Genomic DNA, 27,854 nt, shown 5'->3' on the forward strand with positions numbered 1-27,854 from the left:
GGGAGGCTGGAGTGACCCAGAGGAGCAGGCCCTTCAAAAAATAGATTGCAGTTAGTGGCTTAAAGAGTTATGACCATCGGTAAGAATCTGGCGTCAGTGACAACCATAATAATGACCCTTCATAGGCAAAACAGGTGCACTATACAAAGCAAGAGCTGAAACCGCGAAGGATGGATGACCAGAATTTAGTCCTTTTCTGTTTCAATTTGTCGGGTTAAGGTGGCAAATTACCATCACGCGCGATAATTTATGGATGATTCAATTAGTTTCCAATTGAATCCTGACTGTATCACTCCAAAGGAATTGGATTGACCTTGACCCCGACAGACACGGCCACGCGCGGCCCTTAAGCACTCCACAAAGCGCCTCACATGCTCGCATTAACTGCGGTGACTCCGGCGTAGCTATAATTACGTCAGTAATGAAACGACAGCGCCACCCCCCCCTCCCCCAAGACCCCGGACTCCGTATCAAAACAACACAGAAAGTCAACTCTTCTCCTCAGAAGAAAGCTAAACCCGGGCCAGAAGAAAAACGCGGGCGGTGGAAGGTGACGGTGCTCTTTTGAAATGGCAAAAGAAAAAGAAAAACATGATTCATGACCTATGGTTGAATTATTAATCTTTTAATCTCCGCCGCAGCAGCAGCAGATCGACGCCTCCATTTTTGGCCACTGGAAAATTACAGTTCACACGGCGGCGTTGTCATTCAGGCTGACAGAAAGGGGAAATTGAAGTGGCAGAGAATTAGCTGTAATTTAACAGCATTTTAAGGAAAATTTAAATGTTTGGGGACACACTATTGAGCTAAAGAAAGAACATAGGATAAGAGTGCCAGTGATACAAAGATGGTCCCATTTTCTAAGAGCATCACCAGTATTTACAGCTGATCATTTTTTTGTCCCCCAACAACTTCGTTAAATATACGACACTACCGTATAACCAAGTGACAATGACAACAGTGAGTGCTCCTTTGCTATTTCTTGGATGTGATATGTCTACCCCCTCAGTGCTATCAACGGATGAGAGGAGGCAACACAGACAAACACATATGGACAAATAAAGCAGCGAACAAACGCAAACAAAAGCCGAACAACGCGCGCAGATCTCTGGCAGTTCATCAAAGCGCGAACGCTTCGAACGTCGCTGTTATAAATTATGCCGAAGGTTCCATTGTTCATCTTTTGCCTTCTTCGTCTTCTTCAGATCATGGAAAGATTTAAAGACTCGGTAGGCGGCAGGAGCTGCAGGCTGTCATTTCTCTTCTTCCTCCCCTTACCTCCTCCTCTCCACTTGTGTCACGCTAGTGCTTGCCTTTCGGAGCACAGCTAGTTTTACCTCCTGGTGTGCTACTGTTTTCACTACTTTTCCTACAGAATCCAGGAAATGGAAAATGTAAACGTGTGGCAGCCAATAGCTTCTGCTCAGCATTCTGGCAGTTGTGCCATCAATCTGCAGTGAGAAGACACATACCATCTTTGGAGCCAAGGCAACTTAATCTGGTCTGTGAGATCATAAACATAAAAGTGAAATGATGAACAAGTATAGGAGTGAAGCAAAGTGCAAAAAACAGCCAGCAGCTATACATTAAATCCACAGTTTTACCTTTAAAACTCCCTATTATCTTTGGGGTCAATTGACCCCATTGAATGTTCAATTTTCAAACGTCCTTTAATGACCTTTCCTAATTTAATGGGGACAATTGGGTAAACATAAAATTAAAACGTTGATATGTTTTCTATATCCTGTATCCGTGTTGTATACATCGGTGTTCCTTAGGGTCAATTTTTAGCTCCATAAAACATTTAACAAACATTTGTTATGGTTGTTTTGGATGATATTGAGGTCACTATAACATGCAAAAAAAGGATTAGGGCCCCAGAGAGAATGTGTCCGAGACAGAGGACGTTGTTGAGGAGGAACCTGAGAATGAGACCCTCAGTGTTGTCCGTCCTGTTGTCTCTCAATCACCAGTGAACACACAGATGTTATGGTCCAGCTCCCGACTTGAACAACAGACTTAGTGCGGCTATTGTCATCAAAATGGTTGCAGGACCAACAGATATACTCTCAGCCATGTCCAAGACATCAAATCTTCCTCTTTATAACACCAATGACCAGAATTGACATACTTGAGATAACAAATTTAGAGGGGAGGTGAGTATATGGGGACAGTTGCATAGACTTGGGTGTGACCCACTTGCAAGCCTACATTAGGTTGCTCATCTTGGCAGCAGTGTATAATTCAAAAGACGTAGCTACAGCAAGCCTTTGGGCTCCTGACACTGACACAGACACTGGCCCTGGACATAATATAATATATGTTATTATTCACGATAACAAGAATATGTACTTCGAAATAATATAAAGCCAATTAAACACATCTCTTTTCAATTTTAGGTCAGCCAGTAAGATTTTATGGTGATCCATGTGTTTTTTTCAAAGAGCTATTTAGGTAGTCAACAAATAAACGTCTCGCCCGATGACAGCTGGGATAGGCTCCAGCAGACCCCCGTGACCCTTAACAGGACTAAACGGGTATAGAAGATGAATGAATGAATGAATGAATGACAAATAAACGTACCTGATACATAAACTTGGGTAACACTTTTACTTATAATCATTTTCTGGAGGTTTAACTTGTTGGGGTCAAATGGACCCCGAGGATAAAAGGTGTTAGTAAGTTTGAACGTAATAGGAAGGTTAAAGGTACCATGTGACGATTTTGACCACTAGAGGCGCTATAGAGCAATGCTTTGATGAGCAGGTTCATGGTTCTGTATCTGCCTGTATTGCTCCTCTTGCTTTTTCATTCTTGGCAACTGCCAGAGAAGTTGAACTCAAAGAACCTTGGTTACATTAGTAACTTTCTGTGGCATACTCCTAGCTGCTGTAGGCTACTTCCCTCCTCAGCTCTGGTGAACAATCACTACTAATTGGTGCAGAATGCTGCAGAATGATGCTACTGGTGTGCCAAGGCGGGGCTGTCACCAGAGATACAAGATTCAAAACCCCTGCAAACTGCAAAACGGGGAGATTTTACCTGTGGCTGGTTAGCTTAATCATCTTTTGGTGAACTTGTTTGGCATGGGCTTAAATGTAACAGATGTCCATTTATATTTAAAAATCAGTGCTGAAACATAATAGACTCTTGAGGGATTAGGTGTAACACATGGACAATCAAAGGCACTGAAGGCCAGCGAGAAGCTAGCAAGCCTTATTATGAAGCCTTATGCGCGTGTCTGCCGGCAAGCAAACTTCAGAATGTCAAGCGAGAAAGCAGATAATTAGCTACCAGACTGTGAAGAAGGCTCAGTAGCCCTCATAGTAAAAAGATTACATAGTCTCACTCCCAGCTAGTGTGGGCTGTAAGGCGGCACTGCAAAAATAACTCACAGAGACAGTACCTGTCAAGTAAACATGGCAACAATTGAGTTTGCTAGCAGTGATGCTAACTCAGGAACCGCTATCCACCACCCCTGACTTTTTAGATATCAAAGTTCTTGCTAATATCAAATAAAAGAGATGTATATTGCACTCCAAAGAAAGCTGGCTTTTAGGTTTTAAAGGAAAGGAATTGCAACATGTTTGTCAGACCTCATGGACACATATAACTGTCTGTCGAGGAATGAGAAAACTATTCACTGAACTGAAACAGTCTGATGCATCAGAAACCAGATTACTGAAACGAAGAGCTAATTCTTTCTCCTAACTTTACAGGTGGTTTGATGCATTACTTTCATTAAGCCGTAGACATTACACAGGATCACAGCCCTGTTTTGCCGACCACTAAGCAGCCTCAGTGGACTGGAGGAGGGTCAAAGCCTTGCTCAAGGGCACATTTAGAGCCATCACTAGCGAGCAAATTAATGGAAATCCTGCTCCGATCAGAGAGTCATATTTGAACAGGAGACTTCACAAGCAAGCTGACCTTCAGTCTACTGCGGCCTCTTTTATGTGCTCAGTTATTATGAGTCACTCGGCATAGCTTCAGTCATCCGCTGCATCTGGGTCACTGCAACTTGTTGGATATTTCCGCTCAAAGTGACACCACCCACGATAGCGCTGCTAAGGTACCAAAAATCAATTTGCAGCACAGGACTACGTGCTCCCTCCACCACCACCGCCACCACCTTCTGCTATTCACCACGTGTCACGCCTTGTCCCTTCCCTCATCCTTCAGCGACTGCGTATAATTGTTCCACCGGTGGCAGCCTTTAATTATTCACATGATGCCAAGGCTCAGGCGGTGGCAGCTATCACCTCATCCATCACCGGGAACTATTGCGCCGCCAGTCTACAAAGTCTACCAGTGGCGTACGTGTGCGAGCCCTTTATGATAAGCGTCTCTGAAGCAACCTGCTCATGTTGATCTTTATTATTCTAAAATGGATCAGGGTTTAACAAAGAGTGGCATTGCGCTGCTTATAGACTGTGCTGTATTTCACAGGCAGAAGCAGGGATATGATATCTTATGTAGAGTCTGGAGGAAGGCAGTCTGTGTCATTCCCTTAACTTTCAGTCTATTTCAATCACCATCTCCTTGTTCACACTCCCTCCCCTAAAATCTTCTATTCCCATTCTTTAATCTGTGTGTCCCAATATGTTGAGCACATTAACAACAATAGCCCGACACTCATCCAGCAATACTATCTCCTGACGAAAGCGTTTTTCACTGTCAAAACAACGCATATTCAGCATGGAGGAAATGTACTCTGCTTGAGCGACTCTTCTGCTTCATTAAAAGTTGATGATGAGCGATGGCTATCGGAGAGAGTCATCTGCAATATTATTAAAGCCCCTCGAACCAACACAAATGGCTGAGGAGTTGTTAGCGGCCTTTCTGCGGTTGGAGATGTGCAGACACACACGGAATTGCTGTAAAAGCATCTGATCCGACAAAATACTCAGTGATTTTTACTTTTTAAAAGTTGGGGAACTCACAAAGGAAAAACGATAAAGGAACCAGTGACCCAGTGGAAAAGATATCCCTTAGGTCACTGGTTTGGGTTCAGTTCAATGAGTCCCACGCTTCCCCTAATGCAATTTGACACCGCTTTGTTAGGCTCTCCTTGACATTGGACAAGTGATAAAAAACAAAAAAACAAAAAAGACAGACAAAATACAGGATTCTTTTCTAGGTTTTCACTGCGGAGGAATCTTCCTTTGTACTACAGTATCCATACGTTAGGTTACTTGGGTCACACTGCTCCCAAATGCATATCTCTCAGGTCTAGTGCCGAGCTACAAAGAATGCACTGAGGCCACATCTGTGTCTCATCTCCAAGGACACACGGCACCAATCTTTAGAGATAAATCCTTTCTCTGTAAATATTTGGGGCCGGCAAGCTGTCTTTACTTTGTGGAAAGTTTCAGACAAGGACACGCACTAGTACTAAAACATCAGCATAACAAGGGACAGAAGTGAAGTAGCAATACCTATCATATAAAAGAGAAAAGACTCAAACTAACTCTGTACTGAAAGGGTCTCAGAAAAGTTGCCAAAGGGTGACCTTTTGAGCATTTCACGCAGAAAGAAAAGACTATTCACACTAGCTCCACATGTACTCACATTCGGTCCGTGCCATAGCTCCGGTAGTCCACCGCCGCCGAAACGGCCACGATCAGAGCGGGCACTCCGTAGCCCACCAGGTAGAAGTAGCGTCGGCGTGAGTGCTCGCTCTCGAACACCTCCACCAGCATGATGTAGAGCTGCACGCCCTCCAGGAACATCCACGTGAAGGCCGCCAGAAAGAAGAAGTGGAGCAGGGCGGCGAACACGGCACAGGCAATCTGGGAAGGTTTTATGAGAGACATAAAGAGGGAGGAAGAAATTTGAAGAGATTTGAGGGCATGAATCTCACTCCTGGGCATTTCCTGCAGGATTAAATTGCGTGCTAGAGGGTATAATATTACATGTCATCCAACCGAGCAGCATTTCCTGACCTCTCCATTTCTGTTTCCTTCTGACAATTAGCACTGCTAAGCTTTGTTTGGCTGAAAGGATTGGATGTTTGCCTGCAGTGACTGGCAGACGAACACTGCAGCTACTGAGCCCATGTGGTCTTGTTTGCTGTAGCTGGCATGGATTAAAAGAGAGATATGAAGAAGCGACGTCAACAGTCCAAGAGCCATTTGGAACTCCAGCAAGGCCAGGTATGAGCGCATTACGCAGGGACAGAGATTCGTGCAGACATGAGCACTCTAATTCGCATGTATGCACACGCCCACGCGCTCCCTAATAATGATAAGATACAGGGCTTACATGAATTGATCTAATTACTGGCACAGTTGAACATAACTAGCGTATTTTGTCACTGAAATGGGTTCAATTAAATAACTAAAAGGTTGAGTGGACATTAATTGCAGTCCAGGAGAGTGATCTTACAGCCGGGCTGTGAATCATACCCATAAAACGTTATGGAAGGAAAAAGGTGTAGGGCCAAAGCATTATCTTTAACTTCACAGGGAGTTGAGGCTAAACTATGGATTTTTTAACTTCTGGCAGTTATGCTGATATTTAAAGAGCAAATTATATATGTGTTTTCATAGCACGGGACTAAAAAGTAAGGGCGTATCATTTCTTTCTCTGTAAAGTTTCTATTCATCCTAATTCACATGCACTTATACGAGCCTGTGAACTGTGTAGGAGATATAGAACGATTACGATAAATTACTCAAATGACTGCAACGACTATCGGCTGCAATGTGTGCGACCCAGCAGTGCAAAGCGAACTGTTTACTCCACCTGACTGGCAAGCAAACATGTGAGAAGCTGTAGGTGGAATAAAAAAAAATAAATAAATAAAAAGCCCAGAGCAGACCTGTGAACGTGCAACAAGTCAACATTTGTCAACTGCATGAGTGTTGAGCTCAGATACTTGAGGATGACTGTGTGGTGACAGCACGCCTCCACCTGCTGCCACAGCTGAGCTCTTACGGCAAAGTAATGCCATCTGAACTAGAATTATTGTACTAGGAGGAGGTTTGGTGTATTGAACAGCCTGATCCAGATTAGTTTGTGTCTGCAAATAGATGAACTGCGACAAGAGGGTAGTGAGGGTGAACGGAGGAATTCATGCCAGTGCGTACATGCAATAGAAGAGTGGGCTAGACCTGAGTATGCGAGTCTACTTTCAAGTTTGTTTGTTTGGCTACCTGGGAAGAAGCATTTGTTGAATAAAGAGGATCCTTTTTTTTATTTTTCTTGGAGAGTTTCCCCTCACTGAACTTGGCAGAATCTAAAAAGTTCGGGGCCACTGACACTCACCGGGAACCACCACTCACAGCTCAGCATGACATCAAAAGGTTATATTTTCTCAAAACATTTTAGGATCTTAAATCCACAGAGAAGATGGCAGACGTCGTTCTGATTCAACTGGGCACTTGGAAAGGCGCTTCCGGTTATTTGACACACCACTACCTGAGAGCCCACATGGACTAAAAAACACAGTTTTTGTGTTTTTAAAGTTGCTAGATTTCGGTCAACATTTGAGACATTGATTTTATTCTTACAGGAAAAGTTTGGAAATAAATCGAAAAAATTTTTGTAGCTTGGGCTAGCAGTTACGCTTGTTTCATACTCTGCGAGAAGCGAGAAACTTGTTCTTGCTCCTTGGGCTGCGAGAACAAGAACAAAATTTGTTCTGGCCAGGTCATTTATGCTTCACGAGAAACTCAAGTGTGAAGTCCTCACTGGGTCCTACCACTGCAGTATACGGCACACGCGCTAATTGTGGAGATGCTGGAGGTGGATGATGAGAGGCACTATTCTTATTATTTTCGGATGTTGGCCAGTCGGTGTGACGACCGTTCATTCAGCATGCACCCACACACAGTATGCCAAGGAGAGATCAGCGGTCACCCTGCGAATATTAGCATCTGGGAGCTTTGCAGAGTGGCCGCTAATATTTCCACTTTTCCACATTTACCATGCGCACTTCCAGTTTCTGACCAATCACAGAATAGTTGCCAGACGCCACAAAAGAAAAAAGTTCTGCAACATTGATGTGTCGAGAACAAGCGGCGAATGACGCTTCTTGCAGATTATGTAACAGCCTTTAGCTTAGCTTAGCTTAGTTTAGCTTAGCATAAAGACTTAAGCTAACCCCCCTGTCCAAAGCTGATAATAAACTCACTGTCATCTCTAAAGAAACACTATATCTCATTTGTTATGGGCAAAATAAAAACGTATTTTACTACTTCTCTCTTTGACAGTGTTCATCGATTATTTACTGTGCTAGTTCGGTCTGCCTTACCGGCTGGTCGCCCCGGTTGATCCCCACCAGAAACAGGGACTCGGCAATGAACAGGCTGATACAAAGGTTCTTGTGGATGGTGTTGCGATCGCTCTGGAGGCCGCGGAAGAAGCAGAAGGTGAAGAGGCTGATGAGGAGGCAGACCAGCGACAGGAGGATGCCGACCCAGGTGATGACATCCAGGAGCATGTCGTGGATGGGATCAGTGTTCTGCAACAGAAGTGATGAGAGAAAGTGGTTAATTGTCTGTAAATTGTTGGTTGACTGTGAGGTCTTGTAGAACCACATTTTAGTGTTTGAAAAAGGTACAGGGAAGGGTCACATTCATGAATTTGTAAAGCAATAAAACAAGACAAAAACAGTGACTGGTAAAAATAACATTGAAGTAACCAACAAATGATACCACTACTTTATCCTAAAACCAATCCCAAAAGCTTCTATTTTCATTACTGTTTTGGGGGGTAAAGGGCATTCATTCATACCTCCAATAAACCACTATACACGAGCCACAGGTGGTAGGTATGAATCATGAATTAGTAAAAGCGAATCAATCTAAAATGCCTCCCCGTTGTTTCATTTTACTCGGGCAACAAAGTGAAACAAAGTGAGCATCCCAAAGGGGCCACAGGTGTCTAAGCTCAGCACAACAGGACTTCAATCAAACCACAACATGGTCAATAACTTTCACTGTCGCTCTTGGATCATTTTCTCTTTGCAGGTAGTAATTTACCACCACAGCCGGTTCTAAATAAATAAATAAATAAATAAATAAAAGCCCTTTGCCTGAATACATTTGCGACTTTACGGGCGAGATAAGGATCAAACCGTTACTCGGCTGTCGCCACATGAGAGAATTTACATTGGTCCATAAAAGTCAAGTGCATACAGGGAGGAACAGCAGAATCTGCAAAATGGCTTCTCAGGCCTTGACCACATTAAAGTAAACACAAAAGCAACACTAGAGCTGACTGGGGTTTGTAAAAACTGGCGATGATTAAGGAGAATGTGCGATAGCTAGTTTTGGGGGAGGATTAAGTTACATGTAATAGTGGCACATAGCTAAAATACAACCTGTTCAGTATAGTAGCATTGAAATATGTCAGATTTATATGATGTTGCTATTCATTTTGGTAAAAAGCTTATATTTAGAGCTACAACACATTTGCGTTGTAGCCTTATCATGCAGTTTTCTTTGGTATAACGTATGTCAGCAAAGCAGTTGGGGAAAAATTGGGTGCAATGAAGGGTAGGGTGGCTTACAAGGAGCCGTCTCTATTGTATGTCTAGACAAGCTCAGTTCTCCTGGTAGTATGCGTTAAAGTTTTGTGCTGGTGGTCATATTGTTGGTCATGGATGCCTCTCTGAGGTGGAAATTCAGCTGTTTTTTCCATTTTTTTTTTTCATCAAAGGGTGTCCAATGTCAAATCTGAGGAATCGGTCACCTAAGAGCAACCTCCTCTTGGCCCACTGTGTTATTTACGTGAGTTCAAGATGTCCAGTCCAGTAGGCTACATATTTAGACTTTTCACCTTCATCGTCCACTTTAAGTGATTTGTCAGAAAGGTAATAAAAAAAAAAAAGCAATCGAATGTTACATTATGTTGTAAAGTAACTGAAACAGGGACATTATTAATTGTACTTTTCCGTTTCATCTTCTGTATCCGTAACCTATAACATCCTAAAAGTAACCTCCTCATACTGGCGATAGGTTACATGATAAAAACTGAGGACTTGAGCCTCTTTGGCCTGATCTAAAACAGTCAACCAAGGGATTCTTGTGTCCCAAAAGGAACATGCAGAGATCAACTGTAGCTGGAAGTATTGAACAGGCATTTGAAATAGTTCGCTTGAAACAGTGGCTCAACCAGGGGATTCTTATTGGTAGCGTAATGGGTGGTGTTAATTAACTACTTGAGTTCAGACTGTGTGTTGAGGTCTGCCACACAAAGCTGGGAGCCACGGCTTGAAATGATTTAGCATCTTCGGCAGCACGCGCCATTGAAACAGATGTGCAGTTGACATCTGGAATAAGGAACCATCTTTATCTGACAATTGTGCAACCAGTGGAGAGGAACAGACACACCAGGACTGACACCATCTATATGTAAAACACGGGGATCAGGGAGCGACATCTTGATTTATTAACTAAACATAATTACTCCATCCAAACACTTTGGTCAGCTACTTCCTAATTTCCCGTCGGGATTGTCCTCTTTTTGAAGACTGCTGGGCATTGATTTAGAAAAAGTAAAAAACTTAAAAAGAGAAGAGGAAAAAACTGCAAGGAAGGAAGGAAGGAAGGTGGGTGGTTAATTTTGAAGCACTCTGCCAGCCTCCTTACAACTGCCTGTCATCACTGATGGGAGTCGAAGACTGTCTGGGGTGGAAGTCGCACATGACGACGGCGCCTGAATGCTAATGATGATCAAGCAGGCATTATTTTAAAACAGAAGAATGTTCCGGATACGCGGCGGCAGACAGTGAATTTGCATTGACGGGCAGTTAAAGAGAGCGCAGGTGAAAGCTGAGCTAAAGTTCCCTTAACAGTGGGAGCGGTGACGCCGTGTCTAACTGCCAGACTCGGAGTACAGTTTGGCTGTTTGATATCGAAGACGGCACTGAGACGTAGCCTCCCGCAAATAATATATGAATCCGAGTTGTAACGTGTAGGACAAAACCCAGGGAAACATCTGCATACAGTCAGAAAAGCAGAAAAACAGAACTCTGTGTCTACCTCTTTACATTTACCACAGTCAGCAGTATTTTCAGCATGGGTTCGCCCAGCAGCAGCCACACCCGACCCCCTGAGTCAAGTTAGGAAACTTGGTGGATGAAGTGTCGTACAAAAGCCTTGTTTAGTGGCAGCTCGGCTAACGCTAGCGGAGAGGAGGAACAGATGCTGATCATTAACAGGCTCTGGTACAATAACAGCCGCAGTGCTCCTTGAGTCTGGGGAGAGCGCTCTTTTGATTTTCCTGCCTGATGAGCCGTTGTGTATACGTTGGTGGGGTGGATGGGTAGAAGGGAGGGCTGGCAAGATGTTGTATAGAGCAGACATCTGTGTGCGTGTGTCGGGCCCGCACGAGAGTAAGGTTGATTTGAGCCCCGTTTCTTCAGAAGGGTGCCCGTGCATTAGGTGGCAACAGATGCCGGTGTTTGGGCTCTGCGGCGTGCCGTGCATGTGACACATTAGTCTGTTTCCAGTCCGCCATATGACAGCGGTATTGATGCAGTGGGTGGTACTAGCCGCAGCACATTGTGAGGGGACCCTCAGGTCTCCTGGGCTAGCGAGCTGTTCAGTGGCTGCAGGCTCTATCCATCACAATCTCGACTTCAAATGGAAAGGGGGCCAGGTCAGAGAGAAAGAGACAGCAACAGGGGGAGAGAGAGAGAAAGAGAGGGAAAAAGAGACAAAGCTGTGGAAACAGAGTGAGAGAGGCAGGGAGTGTATCTACACCTGGGTGATGGATTTACTGTGGGATCATTTCTTTGTTCTAGGAGGTGGATGATGGCTGAGACGTCGCCAGGCACAATGTCTCTGGCTGAGAAAGTTTCCTTTAACCGGGGGCTTTGCCCAGGCAGGATGGCAAATGATGTGATCTGCAGAGCCTCTGCACCTAACCTCACACCCGCGAGCCTCCATGATGGGAACGCGTGTAAGGGCCTCTAAAGAGGGCAGACGTAATTTACTCCAAAACTCACCGGCTGTGTCGCGAGGCCGGCCCAGTCATACGGCATCCGTGTTACTTAGCGCGGCAAAGCACATTGGTGCGTTTTTCGATTTGTCTTCCAATCTTTCACTCCCAACATTTTTCTCTTATTTCTTAAGCACACATATTTTTCATTCCAGACGGATGACTGAGGAGATTGGCTTTGCCCCTGATCTGCAGGCACATAGCACAAAATAAGGTTTCCGGGCACTCAAGCAAGCTGACGAGAAGGGACCAACATGGCAACGAGCCGCTTTTTAATCGCGCAACGGTCATTGTGGGCAAGCCGTCTTAACCTGACATTACATCATCTGCACCTAATTACCATAAGGTCCCGCGTCCGAAGCCAAAATCCCCCAAACCAGTTCTCTAAAACGGTGAAGAGGGTGAAGTGGTGAAGAAGAGTGTCAATCCTTTATACCTCAAAGAACCCCTCTCAGCATGAGGCCACGGAGCCAATCCAATTAAAATGCATAAATCTCCCTATATGCCTTCAGAGCCGGGCTTTGACTCATGAAATACGGTCAGCCAGGGCAGACCGGGGTAGTGGCCCACTGCAGGGAGTCATGTGACAAGTTCACCTACGTTATGATCAAGGATTTATGATGTGCGCGGGGACGGGGAGCAGCTTCGGAGAGGGCATATGAATCAGGGGTCCCGGCGATATTCGTCACGTCTAAAAGGGCTGGGGAGAGAGTTTCCAGCTTGCGTGGCGGGAGTTGACATTCAGCGCATGCACCTAGTGTCACACGGCGTTCTGAGCTACAATAACGATGATATAACGTCCAAGCACGACTCGCAGTTGCTATGGCAGTTAACATGGTCTCCCTCTTCTCCATCTGTGCCTTAAACACATAAATAGATTTGTTCCGAACCATTGCTCTTGGTGCGTGTACAGTACCATGCTTTTAGGTTACATCATGAAATACACGGCTAACCTTGGCTGTCCTTTCTCGTCATAGCAACCGTCTGATGGGGCTTGCGCCGAGATGTTCTATGTGGACATTGACGAATGTTACCCAAATATCACCCTCTCCATCATGCACCGGGTTGCACCATTGATTTATACTTACTGGTCTTTCGGGAATAGCATCACTTACCAGTAGCTCAATGCCTCCCTGGAGTCTATCTTAGAACGTACATCTACTGCGTAAATAATGACTCGTAGGTGGAAGCAGAGCAGGTCTATATTTCTTGAGCTGGGGCTTGTGCTTTAGCCCACATTTAAAAGAGTTTTCTTTGGAATCTCAATGCCCACTTGCTATCCCCCTCAACTGGCAGACCTAAAATCAAAGGAAAGGGTTCAATAAGTAACCTTCGGAGGCCGAATGAGCATGTGCCATTGAGGAGTCTTGAAAAAATAAAGCTGATGAAATAGCGGCCATCCTTCGTGGGTTTGTTGTAACATTTCCCGGGCTCCTACATCTGCCAAAGCTCGTCCAAGTGGCTCAGAAAGGTTTATGCACCAACAAAGCCAATACATAGGCCAAGTACAAGATGGCATCGCCGCCACTACGAAGCACTAAGCAGGTCAAATGATTTCATTTGAAACGTTCGTGTAAAGTTCAACAGCACTGCTGGCAGAGCTACATCCTCCCTTTCAACGTGAAGTGGAGTGGAATGAGTTCTTCCATACATTCGAGGCATCTCTAACCGGAGCAAACGTCTCAAGGCTCTCGAGGCTGGAGCGATCGGCAAAGTCACATCAAAGCACACCAGCTCGAGTCGCTGCCTCCAAATCACCGCTTGCAATCATTCTGAAAGATACAAGAGACGTATAATCTCTCGCACGCAAGTGTGTGTGAGCGCTTTTAATTTGTTTACGTGGCCGACGGGCGCGTCAACCACTCCAGGTGCAGGATCAGTCACCGGCTCTCTGCCTGGATAAATAAAACTAGCAAACAAGGCTTTTATCATTCTGTTGCAGCTACCTGATCCCCTGCTTCTGAAGGATATACCGTGATTGCGTGTACATGACTAAAGAAATGCAGGGCTTGATTTGGTTCCAGTGAGTCTGCACCTTTAAAAAAAAATCAGCAAAGGATGTTAGGAACCAACAAGGCTTTGGGTACTCCAACTTTCAACAACATCTATTTTATGGGAATTAGAAATTATTCCGCAGGACTAATTGACTTCAAATATAATTAATCCCAGTGAGACACAGTCTGGAGTTTTCCCACTGCTGAGTGTCTATTAATCCCACGTACTGTGCAGTAAGTTCTAGTTCAAGGGTTGTTTTTTTTTTTTTACATGAATATGAATGTGTGGGCAAACTTTTTACCTTGCCCACACTTAGGTTGATTACAGGGTTGTGAAAAAGTTGAATGGTTTTATAACAAATGTTTGGTCTCACGGGAGTTTAGTTAGGAAGACCTTTGAAGATTTTGATAGGTAAGTGCGCCGCAATTCATGACAGGCGTGATTACGTGTAATTACCGGATAATGATTGTTATTTTGACACAATGCATCCCACTTGGACGACATCGCATTCTTCACATAATCTTCAGATGGAAAAGCATATTTTTCTACTTGAGCTGAAATGTAAAATCATAATTAAATTCAGGCATTCAGAAACTTCAAATCACCGTCAAGGACAAAACGGCAGCGCTCGCAATGACGCCCGAACAGGCGGGAACATTTTGCCGCTTCTAATTTGCTCGGCGACTGGAACGCAAACACGACTTGGAAATGTAACGCTACGAGAGATGCGGTTTGTGCAGGCCAACATACAGATCTCTCACTCATTATTCCCAGCTAGCGCACATGCTATCTGTTGGCAGGGGAAACAAGATTAATGGCGATACTGTAGCGAGCCTCCGTCCTTGAAAGGAAAATTGTAATTACAACTTGCCAATCTGAGATGCTACTGAGAAATAAACAAGGCTAAAACATAATTTGCTGCTCTGAGGGTAACGAGTAATAACAATGCAGAGATGATCTGTGGTATGTTCGGTTGCCATGGATACAAAAACATAGGCTCTTCAGTTTATGAAATGTCTTTCCCTGCATCATTCTCTCTCTCTCTTTCTTTGGCACACACTCACATTTTCCCATCTTCTTCCCCTGCATTCACTGTGTTCCTCAGATCCAACCCAGTGACAGTTTGTCAAATAAAAAGCCTCTGTGGCTCCCATTCAGTGGCACCTTCCAACAAGTTGCCTTTTATAACATCCGAGCGGAAAAGATACAGAATAAGGTGGGGGGAAAAAACAAAACAAAACAAAAAAAAAAAACCCACTATCACTCAAACCGGGGTGTAACTGCTGTCCACTTTGCTTCGGCGAACGCAGTGCCACAAGCAGGCCGGGCTTTCCAAAAATGTTAGCGATTGGCTTCACTGAAAGAGCTTCTTTTACTGCTTCCTTCTCTTTCTTTCTTTCTTTCTTTTTTTTTTTTCCTCTGCTGCTTTGCTTTCATGGCGTGAAGGCTCCCATTCTTCGCCGCTCCCTCGCTATTCCAGACTCGGCTTCAGCCCTGCAGGGAGCCCAGCGGGTCCAAAAGTCATGCTGCTGAGTGACAAACAGTGGCTCCGGCTAGATTTTGAAGCACACCATCCCAGAGCCGGGGCTTGCGTGTGTACAATGGAGGAAACCATACTGAATATTTTTTTTATTTTTTTTGCAATTGAGTACTTGCATTGTGGGAGAAAACAAGCATCGGACTTTGGAGCAGAGGGAGGTGAAGGGAGGTCTAGTGGCTTTGTGGACAAGGGGCCAGTTGGGATGTCGTTCAGAGAGTTGTTTCTTCTTCTCACCCACTGATTCACAAGAGAGGCTCTGGAAGGACAGATGCCACAAAAAGACGCCCGCTCCGTCAGCAGCCAGCTCCTCAAACTTTCTACGACAGAAGTAATTACGCCGTCTGTCAGCATCACAATAAAACTTTGTCTGTGACCAGCGACTCTCTTACCTTTTCTTCTCGCCCAGTTTTTAGAATTCCTCCCGTCTCCTCTTGCTCTCTTTGTATACATTAGTTTGTATTTTATCTTTCCTTAAACCAGAAACTCACCTCACACCAACTTGAACATTTCTTTTTTTTTGTACGACTTCCATTAGCACCTCTCTGGTAATTGCTCCCTGCTAATTGTTCTCCTCCACTCCACATCGCACCTATAATATAATACTCATCCCAGTTTGTTTCTGTGACTCCCCCTGAAAGCAAGCACCTCCGCCACAAAAGGATAAGAAAAAAATGTGTTACCATCTGGGCCTCATTTTGTCGAGAGCCGGGCCAGATCTTATGTTAAGCTAATAGCTAAAATGGAACACCTAAACTAGTGGAGTACCTCACTCAAATACTTTTTTATGTTAACTCGAGTATTTCCACTTTGTGTAAATTTATACTTATACTCTGTATATTCTGAGATAAATACAGGACTTTTATCAGCATGTATCTCTGAAGTTGTTGATCACAGTGATTTCTAAATGTTCTTAATAAACAGAAAGATTCAGTGTGCCTTTACGGGCTGAAAGCTTTCTCCCACTTCATAAAGACGTATCAACTATTTAATAACCCTCTTGAATTAAGGGTAAAATGCTTTTTCATAAAGTTAACAAAGCTCACAGCAAGTGTTTTTTTACAGAATGTGGAAGAATATGACTCATTGGTCTCGATTAAACTACCCAGAAGTAAATGAAGTAGTTAAAATTAGCTCAACCTTAAACACCCACAGCAGTGAGCCACACACATGAAAGCAGCAGGAATATTATTCCAGAAAACTCCATTAAACATTTATTTATTTTTTTACAGACGATGTACCTTTACCTTTGATACTTTAAAAGATATTACTTCATCATCAGACGATAGCTGATAGACTGGCGCAAGATTGGCTAGATTGGCTGCAGCTTCAACTTAAAAGCATTTGACTGACAAAACCAAGTGCAATGTGTTTTAAGCTCAGTGCTTTACAAAATGGCACAGCAGCCATTTTTGTCATTTGACATAGGGATGTCCAGGCTTTTTTAAAGAGATCAAATTGAGCTTCAGCCAAGCCAGAACTTTTGTAGATATTCGTTTGAGGTCTGCCATAAACAAAACCAAGTCCTTGTAGCGTCAAAACTGCTTCTCTTTTAATGGCGTTTGATGATAAATCTGCCAAAAATCGAAGAAGAGGAAAAAGAAGAAGTCACAAGGCTAAAAATGCCTTCTGTGAGGAAGTACTTCACTGTGGAAAGTGAAGTCAGTCAGACAACAACTTGTAAATTGTGCAATGTGGTGGATGTTTGGTGGTAGTAGATCAGTCATTCAATGTTACCAACTTGATTTGCCACCAACCTGAGTACACTCAGGCAAAGGCTGCATGGAAACGAGCACAACAAACACTGAAAGCTGTGAGTTTATGCCTTTAGATGACCCATCAGTCCATTTCCATAGTAGAGAACACAGGTTTTCACCGTCTCTTGGAGCTTCTGGAGCCAAGGTAAGAGCTACTCTTTTGACACCACATTAGCTGTGACAGCCCTATTTGTGATCTAGGTGAACACAAGCCAGATAAGAAAAGCCTTTGTACATCTCCAGGGGAGGACATTTTGCAGGGGACTGATGGAAATACAGAGCAGCCGCAGTGAGCTGTTAGATGAAGAGCTGCAGGCCACCAACCAATTCCTTTCTCTTAGCTTTTTTTGCAGACTCATGCGCTCCGCAGCACAAAATCAGACCACGAATGATCAGAGGATGATGGAAAATGACAATTACTGACTGACATATTTGGAAAAAGTGTTTTGCCACCTGCAGAAGTCTGCGAGCTGAAGCATAAAACCACATTGCCGCCAGTAACTCCAGGGGTTGCAGAATCAACCAGGACTGAAATCTTCCAGATTGCCTCACCTTCATGTAAGGGTTTGAATGCAGGGCTTTAACTTTTTTTTTTTTCTTTTTTTTTGTGGAGTATTTTCACAGCGTGATATTGCTTCTTTTACTTACGCAAAACACCTGAATACTTCACCCACCGCTGCCCTAAACGATTGTCTGTGCCACATATAGCGGCGAGAGAACATATTTCTTTAGCACACAACGAATGTTCATTCACCGTTTCACAAAAGTTTGAAGGCCAAAACAAACCGTTATAAAACCAAAGTGTAACACGTGTTTCTAAAAGCACTTTAAGCTGCTGCTGCTCCCAAACACCCAGCCGACCGGGGCCATCATATATTTGGGCTCCTTCACACATAGCAGGTTTAAGATGGCTGCAATCAATACACACTTAAACAGGGTCATTGTTTAAAACTATATGAGCATATTGGCACTTTAGTCTGCGAAGCGCTGTGAAGGTCAGAAAACAGTCTGTTTTCCCTGCCGAACTAAAACATAAGTGGAATATAAAACATACAGTATATTGACAAACTCCAGCGCTGCCTTTTTGCTTTACAATTCCTTCCCTCGCTGGAGCTTACTTGTCAGCCAATCATCGTGCCATGGACTGGTTGTGTAAACCACGTCGGATCAATGCCTTTTCATTTCCCTCTACATCATTTGCAAAATTACACATTTCGGATGGTAAATGCTTCCACGGGAGAAGCAAAGAGAAGGGGAAGAGAGCCGGCCTACCTTGACGTCCACATGGGCCATGAGCACTGCGAAGTTGGTCAGATGGGTGCAGGAGCATGTGGTGTGCGTCCTGTTGGTGCCCAGCAAGCGGCAGTCCTGCGTCGACCAGTAACCGGTCATGGTCCGCTTGGAGTAGCTCCAGAATGAACAGTTGGGGTTGAAGTTCTCCTCAGATTGCTGTTAGGGGGCAGAACAAAAAGCACGGATGAATAAGCAGGATCAAAATATACACCGATCCGGCATAACATTAAAACCACTGAGGGAAGAAGTAAATAACATTGACCATCTTGTGACAATACAATGTTCTGCTCGAAAACCTTTGGACCTGGCATTCGTGTGGATGTTACTTAGACATGTAGCACCCACCTAGACCAGACCAGACACCCCCACCCCATAGCAATGACACCATCCCCAACAGGATGCAACCTGACTCAGGCACACACACAAAAACAGTTTAGGAAAAGCACAAGGTGTTGACCTGGCCTCCAAATTCACTAGATCCCAAACTGATCAAGTATCTGTGGGATGATCCACAGAGGCCCCTCCCCTCAACCCATAGGACCCAAAGGCCCCCACTAACAACATCCTGTTGCCAGACACCACAGGACACCATCAGAAGGCCCATGTCCATTCTCTGATGAGTCATGACTGTTTTGGAGGCAAAGGGAGACCTACACAATATAAGGAAGGTGGTCATAATGTTATGCTTCATTGGTGTATGATACACAGGAGTTTGGAGACAATCATAAGCTTTCCTTGGTTTGCAGAGGAAACATCCTCAGAAAAGACTTCATCCACATGAATCCACATCCATTTTAAGGTGAGTAGCAGCTGCTTTTACCATCATAAAGCATCCAGACTCCCCATGTCTGTTATTCATTGTGCTTTTTGACCTTTCTCTTTAACGTCTGCTGCGCGACAATGGACTACCCCACTGTTTAATGGGCATCACCACTGTCTGCGCCGGGCTAGGCCCCTAATGACGAGCCCTGCCTCCCCTGCTATCTCGCCCGCCATTTCCTAAAAGTCAACCCCGAGGTTGAGCAACAAACAAAACAAGCTGATAAACAGATACATCACCCGTCCCTTCCTCTCGGGCGCCAGCTTTTTTTCCCGCGGCCGGGGGAAAACAAAGCGAGCTGCGTGCTCAGCTTCCAAGGTTAAACGGCTCCTCGCCCGAAACACAGCGAGCAGTTTTTCATACTTTCACACCGCGTTTAGCCTAATAAGGTTTATCCTCTGTGAATGTAAATTTGCCGCTGATTGAGTTTACCCTTCACACACGCCCAAACCCTGTGTAAAATATTCCACGGCGCGGAGATAGGATGACCACCCCCCTCCCTTCCCGTCCTCCCCTGTCCCATTAATGACTCTAATTGGTCCCATTAAGTGGCGAGGCAAGGAAGCGAAACAATAACGAGAGGACACACCATCATCCCAGAAGACCAGTGATCCAAAACCTCATGGTTGAGAGGGGGACTTAACTGTGGGAAGCCCTCCTCGGCTGCGCTGTAAACACATCTAACATTCATTTCAAGGGCAACATGAAAGTAGAGACGATTTCGGAGATAAATAATAAATACATTCGGTTCATCGTGGAATGAGCGCGCCCAACGTCTGCTCTGTGTAGTGGCCGCGCGGGATATTTTCCTTTCACTTGGCGCTATTATTTATGACCGCTCGAGACGAGATTAAGACGGGCCAAAAATAGAGATGATAACAGTCGTCGGCGACAAAATGAAAAATTAATCGCCGCGGAAAATAATAAGAAAATACTCTTGCCTCCAGCCACAACCTTGCGTGGAAAGCAGAAGAGGCCATTTAAACTGAGGAATCTCTTAACAACACCTTTGATTGGTTTACCAGAGAACGGGGAGCCTTTGATTTGATGCACCAGTCAATATTGTGCATCAATACTGCACCCAATCAAGTTAAATTAATTGAGGGAAATTATAATCATGATTATTAGATGATTTATTGCGCAGATGCCGGTGTGCACAAAATACACTCTATATGTAAATGCCAGCGCTTATGGCACTTTGACATGATGAAATAACTTTATTGTTGAAATGATCTGAGTAAGAATAAAAACATTAGAGCGACAGTAAAATTAGAGAATCTGCCGTGCAAATTACAAACTACACTTAAGGCAATAGCTGCGCCTCCGCTGGCCTCCGCTGACTTCACCCTGCTATTTAATTCTGACATCCATAAGCTAGTGTCCCTTTTGCCCTCCCCTTCCTTCTGCGCTCTTTTTCTACCGTTGCTGCTTTCTTCCGGGTCCCTCCCACGCGCGAGACCCGCCGCAACTCTCTCACGGCGGCGCAACATCTCTGTTAATCGCCGAAGGCGCTGTTTGCAGACAAAACAGGGGTTTTTCTGAGGCTAGCAGAGTGTGGAGAAGATAATGGAGTCAAGGGGGAGATGTCACGACTCCCCGCGATGACTAAGCAGCCTCCAGTGAGGCCCAATAAGACTGATATTTGCTCAGGAGATCAGGCCGCTGTTCAAACTAATAAACAACAGCGCACGTCTCCGCCGTCGCCTCGCGCGCGATGCCGTTTTTCCACAATTTAATTGCATGCGCCTTTCCTGGAATAAAATTTCTTCATGTTTTCTTAATCTTCTCGGTTTCAGATTTGGTTTTTGTTGCGCCTCGGGGATAGAGAAAATTAGGATCAAAGGTTCAATCAAGAAAGTGCATAGGCAAGTGAATCTTTGAGTAAACAAAAGAAAAAGAGACAAAGGGCCCATCAGGTGCTAACATCAGAGTAAAGGTATCTCCTCTCAGATAAACACACACACACACACACACAGGCTAGAATTACCTGCAGATGTCTGATGGTAAAAATGACGGGGTCAGAGAGGTACACTTTGTTAGCGTCCTTGTTGATGGCAGCAGTGATGACCGGGGAGTTGACGATGACAGAGTAATTAGTGGCCATGGCGTCGCTGCCCAGCTTCATGCTGGCGTTCTCCGTTGACAGGTAGATCCCGATGTGTTTGTACAGGACAAAAGCTATTCGGATTTCACCTGCAAGAGGACAAAGAAGGCACAGCATGAGGAAAAAGGATGAAGACACCTAAACATCTCATTCCAAAAAAGATTAACTAATGACTGGCTAAAGGATTTGCTTCCAGTCGTTTGTCCATTAGAGTAGGTTCTTCAGGAAAAAACATCACTTCCTGCTGCCAACTTTAAAAGTTCCAAGAATTGTACTGGTATCTGAGTTTACTAAACTGTAGGCCTACGCTTCCTAACAGAGAACAGTCACTGGAGGGAAACGGTTCTGGAGCAGCTTCACGGCTTGATTACCCGCTCTGGGATGATAAACAAGGTTTATGATACGAGTTAGAAAAACAAATTTATTAAAAATAATGGGTTCAGGAAGCTAACCATTTCTTCTAACCTACTTTTAAGCTACAACTCACTGATGGATGATCAGCTGGGGACCGGGGGAAACGTCTCGGCTGTTGTCCATTTAATAGAACCTCTGTGTTGCTGGGCAGCGGAGGCAGCAGCTACTGCCAACACCTTTAGATGCTTATTTCTTTGTGGACTTTCCTTTATTCTTGGGGGATTGTGCAGTTGACGCAGGAAGGGGTTTTACTCAAGCTATTGTCAGAGATATCACTGCATGCTGTGGGACTGAGAGTTAGCTAAAAAAAAAAAGCGTAAAGCCCTGTTTGGACCCACAGTGAATGAAGGTTGCACATGCAGGTAGATTTAGAAAAAGCAAGAGGTCCTGTGTAAAGGCATTTATACGGCTTATGGATTGGATTTACACTAGAGAAATTCTGGAAATAAAAACAGAAGGGAATAATCTCTCAGTTGAAACTTTGTTAAGGAAAGAATCTTAAAGTGGAACCGTTAAAAAACGACCGGTGTCAAGGTTTGCCAAAAATCGTTCCGCAGGAGAAATCTTTTCTACATCAACAACTTTAATTCAACATCCAAAAAATGTAGTTACCACATTACTGAGCATTCCTCTTCTTAATAATGTCCTTCTCTCTCTGTCTCTCTCTCTCCCTCTGTCTCCCTCTCCCTCTTGTACACATCACTTTCCCCTCCTGCCGTCTTACTTTTAGGCCCTGATATGAAGGAAAGTTCCCTCCCGCCGCGACCGAGATCACTCACTCTGATGAAAGGAAAACAATTTGGGTGCTATAGCGCCAGATGACGGGGAAATATCCGCCACCCTGCTATAATGATCCGCCTGGGCACGGCTGGACATGGACTTAGTCATCCAGCGGCGCCGCACCGGGCGCAGCTTGAGCTGATTCTGATTTGCATGAGCCGATAATAAAAGTCTAAAAACGGGGCCGCAACGCTCCCAAAGATAGCTCTGCATTGTGTCTAACTGCCTCATTTACAGTTTAGAGGCGGTGCGCGAATGTAACTAATTCTGCAGCCAGGGCCCTGTTTGAAGACAGCAGAAAGATCTGAGCGCTTTATATGCTCACCAACAAAGGATTTGGGTAGCAAATTGAAAGTTATTCACAGGCATCTGTAATGAAATTCCTACAAGACCAATGCAGAGCGTGCAACGGCACAAGTGGAAAAGAAAGAAAAAATAACAAAAAGAACTTTTGATTAATTACAGCAGATCTTGTACGCCGGAAAGTTTTTCAAGTGATACAACAATATTTCGATTATAGCTAAGTCAAATTTATCTCAGCCCTTGAATAAAACAGCTACTGAAGCTCCGAGCGAGCCGTGATTGCACTTCACGCCAACAATAGGGGGGCAATGAGAGCAGATTCAAAAGCTTTGACTTCTTACCGTTTCTCCCGTGCTGCCGTAGCGTGTTAGCAGAGAGGTGGATGGAGTTGCCTTGTCCTCCGGTCTGTGGGAACTTCAGGTCGGGCAAATTCCCGTCCGTGCTCATCCTCGCTACCTCCAGCTCTGCACACACACACACGCAGCAAAACATTTAGTACCCCTAAGTGGACTGAGGTCATGTCTTATTTATATCCTATCTGCCCAATTTATTTTATATCTTGTTTGTATTTCAGTTGGCTTTATAGCACATAAAAAATGGTATTATGGCCACTGACTGACTGTCTTCTGTTGTCTGGCTTTGCCATGACTCGTCCCCAAATGGTTCCCAGGATGTGCAATAACAATCAAGTGCGCCATTCGATATGATTTTGTCCTTCCTCATAAATAATTATGTATCTAACCATACTTGGCATGTTAGTGCAGCCCAACACAAGCCTGGGTATGCATTTAAAGAAACTGATTATCTGTTATTACTGATTGTTTCATTTAAATTGCAGTCAGAGCATGTTACCAATGCTCAGATAAAGATGTAACAGCTACTGCAGACAGCAGCCATTAGCAAACTTCAAATGCGCCTCCAATCGCTCCACTGATCCAAAAAGCCATCCTCGTGTCGTAGCTGGTTTCATTAATCTGTGCATCTCCGACGAGCACTACATGCCGCTTTGAAGGACCGCCTCCCTCTCGACCTTCCGCATGCAGGGGGAGTTAAGCGTTTTGCTCTAAGTGACTACCACCAAGTGTACAGGTGACGTTGTTTTCTCTTAAGATGTAAAAACAAAGGTTGTCTCAGGGTTTTGAAATGTGAAAAAAAAAAGAAGATAAAGACTGACTAGGGAAGGCGTCCTCGCTTCTGCGGCAGCCCGACAGCTGTTGTGTCTGAAGCGAGCTCCTAATTTATGGTTCAAAGATTCCGGTGTCATGCAGCAGAGGAAAATGAGCTGCTGATAGGAGCCGGGCTGAAATAAAAAAAAAAAAAAAAGCTCCCTCCATCAAAGATATTACGGTATGCCACAATTCAATTTAATAAAGCAGTCTAGTGTGTTCTTATCTCAAGTACCGGTGACCTGTGTGAAGTCTAGGCATTCCTGAATGTCAAATTAACTCCCAAGGCTCTGAGATGAACCCATTGATTCATCGGTAGATCGAAATACCGGAAAGGAAGTTGCGTAAATGTCAAATTCCTGAATAGGCAGTGTGGATTAGTTCAGGTTGTAGGTGTAAATAAAGAAGCAAACATGTCTTGCAATACAAGACGTACATTCTTCTATGCACTACAATACTGTCGTCTAAATTACTTAGATGTAAACATAATTTCAAAAAGATAGTAAAGAGGCAGTATTTATCTTCGGTAGGACAGCTAGCCTAGCAAAGCCTGAAGGAATAGCCACCTACCAAAACCTCTAAAGCTTTAAAAATATATCATTTCTATCATGATCCCTTTTTTTTGTCTGATTCTTAACAGCAGATGCAGAATTCCAGTCATATTCTTGAAGATTTACAGCGCGCTCATTATGAGACTTTTTTTTACTGTTTAGAAATGTGCTGAGAACATTTTCTTGTAGAGCTGCCTCAACCACCCAAGAACTTTCTATAATGTATGAATGTCTGAGTAAAATTTTGTAGTCATTTATAAATGCATTACATTTGACTTAGTGTTCTTGGCGGAACACTTTTTCCAGCTTGGATTATTCGACAGCTCCTTCCAAGTAAACCCTGCACGCTGCATGTGCTTCTGGATGATCCAAGGTGGTGCTGACCAACCTGTGCAGATCTACTGGAAGCTTTGGGCATGTGTCTTACATAGGGGTCGCTCGTAAGAGTGCCTTTCATGTCCAGTTTCCTTGCAAAGGGGGTCAAGAATTGTCTGCTGACATGCCAACTACATCCCTAGCTACGAGGACTGTTTGCTAGCTTTCATAGCTCTTTCAGAAGGTTGACTACGTTGTTTCATCTTCACCTGGTAGGTTGATAAATGGTGATTGAGCATTTGTCCTGCAGACGGTCGTATCAAGCCACTGAGATCAGGATACTCTCACAGAGGGAGACTTAGTCAGTGGTAAATGGTTAGTTTCTCGTCTGAGGTGATTTTCATTTGTCTCCCAAAGATGTCCCCATGACCAATTTCATTTCAAGAGTCATGAAACATTCACTTTGAACAGAGCCTACCTTCGGAAGCTACCTTCATGTGACGCTTAGACGGTGGTGGTCATTGCTAAAGCAACACCTAAACTGGCCGGCATATGAGTCTCTGTTTGGAGACTCTTGACCCGAAACTCAACTTGATCAAGTGCAGGAAATGAAAACTTAATTAAGCCTGATAACGCATGCAGCTGATGATCTGATGTCAGTGGACTGTGACATTTCTGACTTTGATAAAGGTTGGGGCCAACAAAAAGCTACGGAGAGGTCACATTTAATCCTCCCTCTGCATCGGTTCTCATGCCAAGGCTTCCCATAGTTTCTCTTAAAAAAGAAAAATCTTTTGTATTAACATTCTCTTGTGCTTTTGTAAAGGCCAGAGGGTTTGTGATACATTCCTATTCAACTTAGCTAAGACAATACCCCAGATAGCTCACCATTCCCTGGATTCCAAGCCTGCCCTGTGAATAGAGGAAGCATTTTTCTTCTCCCTCTCCTCCTCGCTCTCTTTCCCCCGTGTGGTTGTGTAAAAGAGCTTACGACGGGCTTTAGGGAATTTCTTTGATGCCATAGGAGCAGTCGGACCCAAAGGCTATACCTTCAAAGGCGGTTTAAATAGCACGCTAATCGGCAGAAATCTGCTGGTGAGATTATCATGCAGGGAAGTGAAGCACGCTCTCGTTCAGACAAAGCCCCAGATGAGCACATGAACTGTGACGTGTAAACACAAACACAGACACAATGGCTGAGGAAATATTCTTCTTTCAAAGCGGAGAATGTAAAAAAAAAATATCATCATCAGCTCGAGTCTAAAACTGGAACAAGGCTTTCTTACAGTTCAAGATTCACTATACGGCTCCGAGGCCATGTCACCAGGTGCAGCGTATCTGAGATACAGTACACCTGCACACACATACACAAAAAAACCCCCTTCACATTACATGTAGCTCCAAGTGAGGGATCGATAATTAGCCACTGCTGTGATTACCAATGTTTAACAGGGCCTCCTTGCCCTCATTTAACTAGCCTGCACGGCGTGAGGGATTGCAGGAGCCAACTGGCGGGAGAAAAAAAAATAAGCAGAGCAAACAGAGAGATAAGGCCTAGTAAACATGTCACCAGCACATAATTAACCAGAGCTACCACCATGAGCTATAAAATCTCACTCGAGTCGTGCAGGCATCGTCTCATTCCCCCCCCCGCCTCTCCAAACGAGCCCAGAATCTCCTTAATACCCAGATGAATTGTGTGCCAGATACAATAAAACCCGTTTTATTAATTCTCCTTACGCTTGCTTCCTTTTAAATCACCAGACCTATATTTTTAGGTTGCCATGGCAGCAAGGAAAAAAAAAATATCCAACACGTTCATAGAAGAGGGCAATACATCATGACATTATTATTATTATTTATTTTTTATTTTTTCCTGCCTATTCCCCTTGGCTCACAAGCTAACATTAGCAAATATTCATATATATATAGTTTTATTCTGTGGTTTGTAAGTATTTCTGCAGATTTAATAAATTCTAAATTCCAACAATTGATGTATGTGGTTTTGAATCATCCCACCGGGGAAAACAGTAACGACAGAAGCTCCATTATCCGCGCTCTCTTGGTATTTATACATTGAATAATGAGCAGTGATCCCTGATCTGCGCGACTAGTGGTTAATTCTGTCTAATAACCGACGCGAATACAAACACGATCATTTGAGATAATTGTCAATTTACAGCTGGCTGCCACCAGCCATAAAGCAGCCCTGCCAGACTCAGCCCCCCCCCTCCCATACAAAAGCATTACTCCGGTGACCTTCACACCAGATCCGCCGCCTCAGGAGCTCTGTTGTCAATACGAGAGCAACGTGGATCAATAGCTGTATGGTGAACTTTGTAACCCCTGGACGACAAGAGAGACCGGTAAAAGCTGAGACACTTGAGACAGACAAGAGAAAACCTTGGAAAGGCTGCCTTAAGTATCATAGTTGGCAGAGTCTTCCAGATGAGCTAATAGTCTGCGTCTGATGCGGCTTCGGGAGATAAATCCGGTGGTTTACTCACACAAACAAAGACGACCAAATTAAATGTCATCCCTTTGCTGGCATTCAATTGCCATTGCTTTCATCTTTAAACACTAAAACGGAATTTCAAATAGGTAAAGTCCTCATCCACTCAGAAATGTGCTCTGATCATTGTTACTTAAGTTTTAACTAGGTCATTAAACCTTTTGTGGATCAGAGCTCCGTTGTGAGTCGATCCGAAGCTGCAGCACACTGAAAAACCTTTACAAGGATGAATGGAGCGCCATGTTGGAACACGGTTTTCTTTATACATCCACTGGAGGAAAAAACATGCCAGTGGGGCTGCTTAAAGTGACGTTCTGGTGCTGTCTTAGGTCAGCAAGTTTCTATCTAGGCTTTA

At 44.2% G+C, this 27,854-nt stretch overlaps 1 protein-coding gene across 1 annotated transcript in view; it reads right to left on the bottom strand.

Annotated features, from left to right (window-relative positions):
* The window catches only part of LOC311486633 (adhesion G protein-coupled receptor L3), a 134,601-nt gene that overhangs the window by 25,534 nt on the left and 81,213 nt on the right, over nt 1-27,854 (bottom strand). The window contains exons 10-14 of the mRNA XM_084542557.1: nt 23,297-23,419; nt 21,342-21,547; nt 18,514-18,690; nt 8,258-8,467; nt 5,572-5,792 (exon numbers count right to left, since the gene is read on the bottom strand). Coding sequence (XP_084398683.1) covers nt 5,572-5,792; nt 8,258-8,467; nt 18,514-18,690; nt 21,342-21,547; nt 23,297-23,419 — 937 coding nt within the window. The remainder of the gene's footprint in view (nt 1-5,571; nt 5,793-8,257; nt 8,468-18,513; nt 18,691-21,341; nt 21,548-23,296; nt 23,420-27,854) is intronic.

Source organism: Chelon labrosus (genome assembly GCF_963514085.1).
Source record: "Chelon labrosus genome assembly, chromosome: 1".
NCBI classification, from domain to species: domain Eukaryota; kingdom Metazoa; phylum Chordata; class Actinopteri; order Mugiliformes; family Mugilidae; genus Chelon; species Chelon labrosus.